Source organism: Kogia breviceps, chromosome 7 (assembly GCF_026419965.1).
Source record: "Kogia breviceps isolate mKogBre1 chromosome 7, mKogBre1 haplotype 1, whole genome shotgun sequence".
Lineage (NCBI taxonomy): Eukaryota > Metazoa > Chordata > Mammalia > Artiodactyla > Physeteridae > Kogia > Kogia breviceps.
Window position 1 is genome coordinate 74,073,522 of NC_081316.1, and position 12,697 is coordinate 74,086,218.

General features: G+C 46.0%; 1 protein-coding gene across 17 annotated transcripts in view; it reads right to left on the reverse strand.

Annotated features, from left to right (window-relative positions):
- MICAL2 (microtubule associated monooxygenase, calponin and LIM domain containing 2) overlaps positions 1 to 12,697 on the reverse strand; it is a 441,027-nt gene that overhangs the window by 341,493 nt on the left and 86,837 nt on the right. For all 17 annotated transcript variants that reach the window (XM_067038594.1, XM_067038595.1, XM_059067905.2 and 14 more), the window contains 4 exons: positions 12,040 to 12,247; positions 8,065 to 8,181; positions 6,580 to 6,681; positions 2,825 to 2,980 (listed from right to left, as the gene is read on the reverse strand). In XM_067038594.1, coding sequence (XP_066894695.1) covers positions 2,825 to 2,980; positions 6,580 to 6,681; positions 8,065 to 8,181; positions 12,040 to 12,247 — 583 coding nt within the window. The remainder of the gene's footprint in view (positions 1 to 2,824; positions 2,981 to 6,579; positions 6,682 to 8,064; positions 8,182 to 12,039; positions 12,248 to 12,697) is intronic.

A 12,697-nucleotide genomic window follows, 5' to 3' on the forward strand; every position in this document is an offset into this window, starting at 1 on the left:
CACGCGGGCTTCAGCAGTTGTGGTTCATGGGCTCTAGAGCAGAGGCTCAGTAGTTGCAGCACACGGATTTAGTTGCTCCGCGGCATGTGGGATCTTCCTGGACCAGGGCCCGAACCCGTGTCCACTACACTGGCAGGCAGATTCTTAACCACCTCGCCACCAGGGAAGTCCCTTAGCCGCTGTTTCTTTTAAAACTCATAAAGCCCTTTGGGGCTGCAGACCAGTATTTCCAAGTCATAGCTGAGTACGTGCTGCAGGAAGGCACAGTGCTGTCTGTGGCATGGCAGCTAAGTGGCAACAGAACCAGGATTTGAACCCCAGCCTGTCTGATTCCAAGTCCCGTCCACTGTTTCCTCCATGTGACCAGAGATGCAAAGAGCTGTGTGAATTCTCCAAAGACTGCTAAGGGACATTTCCACCATCCCCCTGTTATGTGTGAAAACCCAGGAGCCCTGGTAGAAAAACTCAATCAGAGGACTGGGTTGTATCTTTCTGTGCTTTCCACCAATTGCAAAAGACTTTATAGACTAGGTTTCTGCCTTTAAAACAATGCCATAAGATGACAGCTTGGCTCAGCGTTTCTCAAAGTAGGATGCCTAGCTAGCAGTGGCAGCAGCATCACCTGAGGACTTATTAGAAATGCAAATAACTGGAGCCCGACCCAAGGCTTACAGAATGGGAAACTCTAGGGGTCTGGCCAGCAATCTGTGCTGGAACAGGCCTTAACAGGTGATTCTGATTCACACTCAAGTTTGAGAACCACTGGTTTGTTTCTTTGAAGGGAGAGAAAGGAACAGAGGCAAGGCAACTTATCAGCAGTTATCACAGAGGCTGCTGGGTAACCATGGAAACCCCTTTATGACCATTAAATAGGAAACAGCCATCAATGCACAGGGCCCCCCAGAGGATCCAACGAAATTCATTCTGTGAGGGGCATTGCTGTTGAACAATGGCCAAAGGTGATGACCTTTGCAAAGTGCAAAGGAAGCTCATTGAAACATTTGGAAAAACAAACTTGATGTCCTGTCATAATTTATATTTGGTGGTTTATTTAAGCATTTATTTTCTTGGTTTTGAGGGGAAGAGAGGGCTGGATAATTCTTAAATCATTCAAAAGGACATAATATGCTGGAAGGAAATACTTTTTTTTTTTTAAATAAAATAATGCCACCATAGTGACACTCAGAGGGTCATGCAGTGGACACACATTGCTGTGGCCAGTAAGAAGCAGAGTCTGGCTCAATAACTAATCCTATTCCTAGAAAGCTATCTTACGGAAATAATCCAAAACAAGTAGTTTTATTGGTAACAGTAAATAACCGAAAGGTTTAAATCAGAAGTCTGCAAACTTCTTCTGTAAAGGGCCAGAGAGTAAATATTTGGGGCTTTGTGGCCCATCCAGTCTGTGATGAAAGCCCTCATGGCACCAAGATAAACAAACCAGCCTGGCTGCATTCTAATAAACCTCTATTTATGGACTATAAAACTTGAATTTCATAAATTTTTAATTTGTCCCCCAAATTTCTTCTTTTGATTTTTCTGCAGCCATTCAAAATATATTAAAAACCATTCTTAGCTTGAAGGCAATACAAAAACACATGGTAGATTTGCCAACCCCTGGTTTAAATGCTTCAGCAGTGGGTGACAATATATCCACTTCAAGAGCTATTCCAACAAACGTGACCATCAGGAGGACTGGGCACAATGGACAGTATTTAAAATGTGATGCTGAATGAGAAAAGGAGAATAACAGGATTGACACTATGGTAAAAGCTCTAGCCATGTAAAAAGTAAGGATGCAGGTGGAAAATTACAGAAAAGGACTACATGAAAATGAGGACTGTTCCTGTGCCGGGGGTGCTGGGTGTTAATGATTTATTTTTAGTACAAAACTTCTATTTAACATTGTTACACTGCCTTTTCAAGGAAAAATATATTTATTTCCAAATCAGGTTAAAAAGAAAGGGAAAAAATCTAAAACTCACCTAATTGGGAGCAGGAATTTCATCCCTCTTCACCCTCACCCCGCTTTATTTTTTCTCCATTATCCTTATAGACCACCTGACATGTTATTTGATTACTGATGGTCCCTCCGCAACCCATAGAATATAAGAGAGGGGGTTTGCATGTTTTGCCCACTGCTCTATCTCACGCCCTTGAACAGCATTTGGCACATAGTAGGTGTTCAATAAATATCTGTTGAGTAAATGAATGAATCCTTTCTTTCTTCAAGTCCCATGGTTTGGGGACAACTGATGCAGCTGGGTGAGTGTCGTGCCCCCCCACACACACCCCAAATCCCTGACTGTTCCTGAGGGAAAGGGCAGCAGATGCACTGATAAAAGCACCTATGCTTCTTCAGGGACCACACACAGGTTACTGGCTCCCCCTCAGAGCGCTCCGGGATCTCCACATTGGCTCCACATTGGCGTCGGGCCTAGATTCACCAGCCTGCATTAGGATGGTTTCCGTGGCTGTCCCTCCCTAGACAAGAAGCCACTATTGGGAGGGTACCGTGTCAACCTCGACTGTGTATCCCATGACATTGAGTGCGGGCATTCAATGGGCACTCAGTAAATGTCTCCTGAGCACATAAATGTTTATCTATTTTCACGTACAACATCTAGAACTTTCCCTCAAGAATCCCTCTTGTCCCGGAAGGAATCCTGCCCATTATTAATCCTAAAGAGAAATCCCTGCTTCCACTTTATCAGCATGAGTCTCGTGTTCCCAAGAACTGGGAAAGCTGAGTGCCCTCCTCCCCCAACCCCTGTACAGAGAAGCATGGGCAATGGCCTGGTTTGGAGAAAGGTGAGGGTCCCACCTGTTTCTTCTTTAAGATCCTGAAAAAATTTCTGATTGAAGATGAAAGCCACGCCGCTAATCTCTTCCACCTTGGCCTCAGCTGTGCTATTTCTGTTTATGAAGTTGGCGGTGATTGCAATAGCCAGCTTCCCACGGAATTCTTTTCTTCTGAACCCTGTGGGAGGAAAAGGGGAAAAGTGGGTCTTTCTTCTGGATTTGGTGTGAAAACTGGAAAAGATTACTGAAAGCTATTCTCAGATGGCTGACAGGCCAGTGAAACCAGAACTTTGGATCTAGAGAACAGGGGGCAGGCAGAAATGCTGAGGTTTGTCCCCGAGGAGAAAACCCGTTGGAGGCCTTTCAAAGTCAGTGGGACATTTTCCTTTTCTAAAATCTAGAGGACCAGTTATCCTGGTTAGGCTTCCACAATCAAAAGGCTAAACTGTGCTTCTCCAGTGGGCTATCACAGGGCTCATCCTTTGGAGGATGTGTTAGGCATTGCTGCTGAGGTAGTCTCATGAAAGACCCATCTGCACTTTAAACTTATACAATTGAAACTACGTTGTCAGCATTTCTCATGGGTTTTTTTCCCCCCTTTGAACAGTAGAATTATGAGATTGAATTCCTGTGCAACGGAGATTTTAACAAATTTTCTTTCTACCTCCAGTCCCTAGTGACTGGCACTTAGTACACAGTCAATAAATGTATAATGAATAGATGGAATTCTAACTTGCAATTATTTTAGTTCAGTCATTAATCAAGGTTCTTACAGTTTTCAATGGTATACATTGAAATCGCTTTTTAAGGGCCATAAGAATTCTGCACCCAGTTACAATATGGGTTTTTTTTTTTCCTCCCACACCAACAGGCAATTCCAGAACAGCAGCTGGGTGCCCTACACTTCAACTCAATTCTGACACTCTACTCAGAGATGGCATCAGATCCCACAGGTTAAGGGCTCAGTCCCACCAGATTGCCCCCCACTTCAGATGCCAATTATAAGCCCATGTTGTCACCTGTGCTTCTGACTAACCAAGCTATAGATTGTAGGTTCAAGGACTCCCTCCTTGGATTTGATTAATTTTCTAGAGTGGCTCTCAGAACTCAGAGAACATCTTACTTCCTAAACAACTCAGGAACAGCCAGTTGCAAGAGATGCTTAGAACAAGTTATGCGGAAAGGGCCTGGCGCTTTCACGCCCTCTCTAAACAAGTGTTCACCAACCCGGATACTCTCCACACCATCTCCTTTGGGTTTTTGTGGAGGCTTCATTACAGATGCGGATTGATTAAATCACTGGCCATTGGTGACTGAACTCAAATCTCCAGCCCCTCTCCCCTCCCAGGAGGTCAGAGGGTGGGACTGAAAGCTCCAACCCTCTAATCACTTGTTTGGCTCCCCTGGCAACCAGACCCCTCCCTTCCTTAGGTGCTTTCCAAAACTCTCTTCATTAACATAAACTCTTGTGAAAAGGAGCTTGTTATGAATAACAAGACACCCATTTCACCCTTAGGGCTCTGAACTGATTTCTGGGACCAGAGGACAAGAGGCCAAATAGCATAACAAAAAATGCTCCTATTTGCCCTTATCACTCAGGAAATTCCAAGAGTTTGGGTAGCTGTGCCAGAAGGGGGACAAAGACCAAATATAATTGCCTTATTATAAACCACACTACCACAGGCAGTTACACAGAGGATCACAAGCAGGTGGTCCCGTTTCAGTGGACCACCTCCTCCTAATCCCCTTTCTTTTTAGCATCTGTCTTTTCCCCTAGTCCTGAACTTGCCCTCCACCCCAGGTACTGCTGTTTACTTTGCTTAACATTTGTCTTGCTCCAGACAGAACCATTGTTTTCAGCACCTGTGGGAATTCCCCTCACACTAGCTTACCAGACACTGAAGCCTCTTGGCGATTCCCAAACTTCTTTGTCAAAAATCCCTTTGACTAAAAACCTTGGGTTGGGATTCCCTGGTGGTGCAGTGGTAAGAATCCATCTGCCAATGCAGGGGATACGGGTTCGAGCCCTGGTCCGGGGAAGATCCCACATGCCGCGGAGCAATGAAGCCCGTGCACCACAACTACTGAGCCTGCGCTCTAGAGCCCATGAGCCACAATTACTGACCCTGTGTGCCACAACTGCTGAAGCCCGCGTGCCTAGAGCCCATGCTCCGCAACAAGAAGCCACCGCTATGAGAAGCCCGCGCATCGAAATGGAGAGTAGCCCCTGCTCGCCGCAACTAGAGAAAGCCTGTGCGCAGCAACAAAGACTCAACACAGCCAAAAATAAAATAAATGAAATAAATAAATTTTTAAAAAACAACCTTGGGTTTCTATTCATTACTCCCTCATTTTGGTTCTTCATTAGACCTTTGTGGAAATGGTCAAAATGGCCACTAGTCTCTAGTATCTAACTGGGGTGATTTTGCCCCCCAGGGGCATTTGGCCAAGTGTGGAAATGGTTCTGGTCGCCACAACTGAGGGTGCCGCTAAGCATCCTACAACGCACAGGACAGTCCCCACCACAAAAACTGGCCCCCAATTGCTGACAGTGCCCATTGAGAACACTGCTCTAGTCTGCTTACCTGGTCCTCAGTTGCTCAAGTGGTTCTCCCCCTTCCTGCCCTGCTTTTCATGTTCACAAAATATCAAACCATCCCTCAAGCTGAGTGTGGATCCTGGATTTTTATATTCACACTTACAGTTTTCTCAAACCATCAGAATGGGCTCAAAAATTCTAACAGTACGGCACTTAGGTTGGCAGCTTAAAATTTTTTTGTTTGATATCCGTTATTGATTGCTTGGGGCGAGGGAGTGGGTATGGAAGTGAAGAAAGAGGAAAGGAGCAGCGGGTGTATAGCAGGTGGGAAGTGCCTCAGCTAGGCAGACTACGCATCCTGAGTTCTGTGAGATCAGCCCTAGTTTAGGGAGGGTGTTCTGTCCTCAGAGAAGGTGCCCTCCCCAGCAGACATCTGCAGCCTGCAGCCCTTGAGCAGGACAAGCTCAAAAAGCAGACCTGCCCCCAGCCCAAGAGATGCCATGTGGGACCACTTTGTCCTCAACCCAGGGTCTTAAATTAGTACAGCTGGTGCAAATTAGTATAGCCTGTGCACCAATTAACCTTGGGGCTGGGGTGGAGGTGAATGAAGGTATTTCTCGGCAATGGCATTTCTTCCTCTCTCAGCCTGACTAGATTCTTCCCTAAAAACATGTTAACGCTTCCAAATTTAGAAGTAGAGAGGCACTGTTTTGTTCTTTGACAGTCTGGGCAAAACTTACCTTACTGCCCAGCGGTGAGCATGCTTTAAAGTTATGGGAAGAGATGGGGTCCTCCTTCTGGGGTGTTATACTTCACAGTAAGCCAGTACCATGAAGAGTATGAAAATGGTTCTCTTAGTTGGAAGAAGTATGAAAGCGCTTAGCACCATGGCTTTCACCCTGGCAGATGCTCAGTAAATGTATGTTGATTTTTTTCTTTTACTTTCCATGGTGCTTTTCTTTTATAAAACATTTTTACATTTTCCCAGCCCTTATAGCAATGTTCTGAGAGGTTCTATTATCCATATTTTATAGTTGGGAAAACAGAGGTTCAGAAAGAATTAAATGGCTGTTCTCTAAACACTCAGCCTCAGGCACAGCAGGGCAGTCTGGCCTTCTATCAAGACCCCCATCCAGCTTTGGCACCTGCCATCTTGCCCCCCTTCTCCACACCCTTCCTGATATACCTTTTCCCACTCCCATCCCTCCATCCTCAGCCCCAGGAAGGAGAGTCTTTACCTTCCAGCGTGTTCCTGCGGCCATCAGCTCCAATGATGACATCAAACTCAAACTCTGACAGAGAGTGGTCTGCAGGGAGAAATTCTGCCCGCCAGCCAATTTCTGCCAGGACAGAAAAATGAGATGAGTTGGCAGTGAGAGATGGCAGGACACAGCGATTACACGCCCTCTGTGTTGCTCGTGAGAAATGGATAATGCCACAGGTACGGGGCACCCCAGATAGAGGCTCCAGCGGAAAGACCCAAGCTGTCCAGATTCACACTTGAATTTGGAGTCCTTCTGGCTTTAGCTTCAGTTCAATCCAGGACAAGGTAAACCAGCAGTGCTAACTCCACACCTGGTTTTACTGGTTTCTATAAAGGATGGGAGTCTATCCTAACGACCCTCACACCAGTCTCACTTGCACCTTATTTATCTCAACAGATTCTACCCCATTGTCTCTGTATCCCCCCATTCCTTGGTCCCCTCCCATTGCTAAACAGAACTAAAAGCTTGTGCAGGGTATAATGAAACCAGCGTGAATTACTACTTTATTATGCTCAAACGTTCTTATTGGGCAGTACACAGTCTTTTATGAAACCATTTTCAGGTGCAACCTTGCTGGTTACCCATAATTAGGATTTAACACCCACTAGGGGTCTGGGAAAGGTTAAGAGCACACAGGTCTCAAAGTTAAATTACAGCTGTTGTCCTGCTGCAAAAGCCAACTAACATCTCCCCTACATTCTCAATATTCTGGGCAGAGGATGGGAGAAATCAGAGTTGTAACCTGCATGTGAAACTATGAGGTCCCTTACATGAAGCTGGACCAAAAACTGAAAGCCCGGCCCAGCAGCAGAAGAGTTTGATAGAGTAAGTAAGATGCAGAGGCATCGTGAACAAGCTCTCTGACCACGATGTATATAAAAGATCAGAATTTATATAAATATACTAATAGGAACAAGAGATGAATTACTGAATAAGACATACCTACAATGGGTGAATTTTGTGGTTTGTAAATTATTCTTCAAGAAAGCTTAAAAATATTATATACTAAATAATATTTTGAACATTTAATTTCATATTTGCTCTAGAAACTTTACTTTCTCTACTGGATTTTAAAATATCATGTGGGTATAATAAGTGTATCCACATATCTGTGTGTATATACACACAGCTTGAAGGGTATGAGAATGAACTTTATCAGACAACCGAATCTATGTCTTTTTCCTACTTACTACTTAGACTTCATCTGTCAAACTACTGCCTCGTAGCGAGAGGGTAACCAAATTATATGTTAAATACTTAATAATAAATCCCCTGGGAGCTGAAGAGCAAAGGTCAAGTGACAGCAATGGTCCACAAAGGTAAAATATCCTTTGATAAAATTATGCCAAACAGCTCTCAATAAGAATAACCTTAACGGGAACATCCTCTAGGAGCTGCAAATGTGATTTCCGTTTTGCAATATCTGATTTCTAGACCGAAAGGAAAATTATACTGTACTTTGATTTTCTTGATCTTCAGGAGGCTCTAGAACCTTCACGAACTCCACATTCACATGGATTTCGACCCCCAGTATCAAGGCCACCTTGAACAGGATGAGCTGCAACTGACGAATACCTGAGGGGAAGAGATGAACTGTCAGTAGCAATGTCTGAGTGTCTCCTGTATACAGAACACTGTGTTATCACTGCTCAATGATTTCTGAGCATAGCAATATAGAGGCATGCCTCATTTTATTGCACTTTGCTTTATTGCACTTCCCAGATATTACATTTTTTACAAATTGAAGGTTTATGGCAACCCTGCATCAAAGCAAGTACTCCCAGTGTCATTTTTCCAACAGCATTTGCTCATTTTGTATCTCTGTGTCACATTTTGACAATTCTAGCAATATCTCAAACTTTTTCATTATTATTATGTTTGTTATGGTGATCTGTTATCAGTGATCTTTGATGTTACTATTACAAGGAGATTGCAACTCACTGAAGGCTCAGATGATGGTTAGCATTTTTTAGCAATAAAGCATTTTAAAATTAAGATATTTACTTTGTTTTTTAGACATAATTCTGTTATGTGTATACACTGAAAAGTCTATATAGTATAGTGTAAATATCACTTTTATATGCACTGTAATTCATGTAACTCGCTTTATTGGGATATTTGCTTTATTGCGATGGTCTAGAACTGAACCTGCAATTTCTCCAAGGTATGCCTGTACCAATAACGATCATTACTGAGCATCAATTATATGCTAAGCACTCTGTGTTCTCTCATTTAACCCTTACAGTGGCCCTTCAGGGTAATTATTCTCATTTTATTTTTTTTCTACTGAAAAAAAATTTTTTCTTTTTGGCTTGCCGGATCTTAGTTCCCCAACCAGGGATTGAACCTGGGCCCTTAGGGGTGAAAACGTGGAGTCCTAACCACTGGCCACCAGGGAATTCTCTATTCTCATTTTAGAGATAAGAAATTAAGGCTCAACAAGCCTAAGTGACTTGCTCAAGCTCACACAGGAACAAAACTGGATGTGGACCCAGATCTGTTTCTGAGACTGTGCTCTAGCTGTTAGGTAATCCTATAATGATGGTGGCTCTCTCTTTCCTGCCTCCTTCCTGAACTGGGCTGTGGGTTTGATAAAATGAAGATGGAAAGAGGCGTAAACAGAGCGACAGCAAAGAGCCAATATGTAAAGTCAGAGAGCAAATGGCTCGCCCTGTGGGAGACTGCCTAAGCTCTCAGCCATCCAGGGTAAGGGGTGGGGTGGTGACTCCTCCCCACAAAGCTGGGCTCATGGTTTCCCACCTCCTACCCACTCTCCTAAACTCCCCCAAGGAGTGTCTCCTTGTTTCTCTATTTTGTTCCTGACATTGAGCACAAATGGGCATGCCTTCAAATACATTTCTGAGAGCATAAAGTTTCAAATTATCTGTGGGTCCCTCTGTATTTTGTGGGCTTCGCTCATTTAACATTTATTGAACAGCTACCATGTGCCAGGTGCCATGCTAGGCCCAGGAGACGTGGAACACTGTCTAACAGAGGAAACATGGGTAAACAGAATGGGGCAGGGCTTGGGGGCTGGGGGCAAGGTGGGTTGCAGAACAGGCCCTGAGCTGCAGTCCTGAAAGCCAAGGGAGGAGGGACCAAGATACCAGACCCCATGGAGAGATTAAGGAAATGAAGACTACAGGAGGCCAGGGCACAGGAGGCTGGAAAGCTTCTGGAATTTCTTTAGCACAGTGGCGGGAAGAAATCAGACCACAGTGGAAGGTGGCATGAGTAGAAAGTATAGGCAAAGTCTATGTCGCCTCTTTCTAGAATAAACACTTTGAGATGAAGAAAAGTAATGGGCTCTATCAGAGGACTGGAGGGCAGTGTGAGGTAAGGGCAGGTGAAAGGAGGGAAGGAAAGCAAGAGGGCCTAGAGTTGGAGAGGAAGTGGCCAGCTCGGCCTCTGGCCTCAGGGTGAGAGGAAGGAATGGGTACTGGGAAGAGGCGAGGGCAGGAGCAAGGAAAGGGGGCTGGGATGGGGAGTGCCCATCAGCACTGGGAACTGGAGGAGGATGCTGACACAGGACAAGTAGAGAATTGCAGAGCAGTGCCGAGGACCAGGTCACAGCTGGGGCTGGAGACCATGGTGAGTCTGAAAGGAAGCCGATCAGCTGGGGCTTAAAGAACCCAACCCACCTCCTGCCTGGAAACAGGCCATGGGGGAGGCCTGGCCTCTCCTCATACTTTCAACGTTCTTAGTCTGCCTGGTTTTGACACCCAGTAGGTGCTCAATAAATTCTCCCTGCCTCTCTTCTCGCAAGTTATTAGAGCTGCCCTTGACAATGATCACCCTGCCAGTGCTTCTGCATGCTGGCATATTTCCAAGGACTAGGGGTGAAATGGGGGCCCCATTAATGAGGCAGTGAGGGGCTCCAGGCCGTCAAGGCAGCCTGGCAGCCTGGGACCTCCCGAGACCTCCTGATGCCCAGCTCTGCCTCTCAGCAAGGCTCGATGGGAAAGTGGTGCATAATGTTGTCATTCAAAATTGGTACCAATATACATTCTTCTGTGGGTGGTAAGGAATATCTGGAAAGCTGACACTGCAACTTTCTGGGCAAATCCAAATTTCTTTCCAATGGACTCTTGGAATTTTCTCATGCCGGGGTGGGGACAAACCCTGGGCCACTGCTGGTAACTTCTCCTGTATCTGACTGCATTATACACCGTCTGGCTGACAATTCTCTCCAGTTGTTCCCACCCTAGCCCTACACCCTTTTCCCATCAGTGCCTGTCCCCATGAGAACGTGGCTCTCAGGGCTCTCCTTCCACTCACTGGTTGAGAGAATGCAGCTCTGAATTAATTCTGGTTTAGGGATCCCGACTGCTTCTTGCTCACTGTACCCCACTGAATGCAAAGCACCTCCTGAGCACCTAACCACCTGTCAGGCACAGAGATAGCACATTTCACACATAACCTCATTTAATCCTCTTGGCCCTCCTGGTAGGCAGGCATCAATCACATTTAGGGGAGACAAAACTGGGGCTGGAAGAAGATAAAGAATCTGAGCCAAATCACACAGAAAATGGACAAGACAGATTTTTGGACCCAAATCTGTTCAAATGCTTGAACTCTCCCCACAGTATTAACTTCCCTTTTATGCGTCATGATTGCTGTGTATAAAATGGCTCAAGACCTCCTCCCTGTAAAGCATGAGGAGGGAGGCTGCTCTTCCAAAGCCCATCTGCACAGATCTTGCCTCGAGAGACCCAGGCCTAAGTAACGTCAGAGCGGGAGGCCTCGCTGCTCACTTTGCCCCACCTAAGCACTCAGGGATGGCCCGGGACCTGAAATCCACATTCCCAATTCCCTTTCTTCTCTGGATGAGCCTCCATCACGATGGCCTCTCTCTTTTTAAAGTTCAAGGAAACCTGGTAAGGATCTGTCAATGGTGGCATTCTTCTGGAATGCCCTGGAACCTGCCCTGGTTCCCCAAGCAGGCAACACGGTGTCCCAACTCCTTTACCCAAGAGGTCCCTGACAACCTGGACCGTTGAGTGGTTTTATGTGGCTCCCTCTTCTGAGCTCCTTTAGCAAGTCTGACTGCTCTGTTAAAGCAGATTTTATTATTGACAAAATCTCGGTGAGTTCTCTGAGGGTGCAGACTCTGTTACTTACCTCTGCCTCTGTTTCCCCTATTTCATTCATTCATTCAACAGAAGTCTATTGAGCATGTACTATGTGTCAAGTACTCTTTTATGCCCTGGAGATACTCTGGTGAATGAGACATACCATGATCCCTGGCCTCATGGTGCTTCCAGCCTAGTGGGGCACAGCACAGGGCCTGGAATTAAATGTCTGCCAGTTGGATGTGTGGAGCCCCCAGAGACCTGCAAGATGAAATATCCTGGGGTCTCCACAATGTGGAGAAATACCCCACCCAGGGTCAGCCCCCTCCCCACATGGGGCGTCACCAGTGGCTCCACTCACTGATATGGTCGATGGAACCGGCACAGAACTTCCCATAGAACTTCTTGGCTCCCAGGCCTCGCAGGTCATGGATGGTGAAAGGCCAGAGGTGCAGCACGTTGTTCCGGGAGAAGGTGTCCCTCTTCTCCACCACGACCACTTTGGCCCCCAGGTAGGCAAGTTCAATGGCAGTGCGCAAACCACATGGTCCTCCTCCAATGATGAGACACTGCAGAGGGGAGAGAGGAGAGAGGCGCTCAGCAACCTCTAGCCTTGTAGACACAAGGCCCTAGTCAGCAGCGTAACTGGGGAGCAAACCCTCATCCACCCCAATCAATCAGTGAGTGCAAACAGAACACCTGTTAGGACCTGCCATTCACCCATCCGATGTACTTTACCTGTGGGCCTACCACACACCAGGCACTGTGCCAAACCCCGTGAGGGACACACAGGTAAAAGGATTTGGGGGAGGCACCGTAAGGTACACGTGAGGTTCAGAGTTAAACTGAACTGGGCTTAAATCCCAGCTCTGGTATTTAACCCTTAGTTCAAGGTGGATGGAGAGAAGGATACTTTGGGAGAAAGGAGGGAAAGGAGAGAAAAGAGACAAGGATTAGTCTGGAACTAGACGCTGAGAGTCTGAAATGTCAAGCGAAGGAGTATGGTCTTGGCCCTGTAG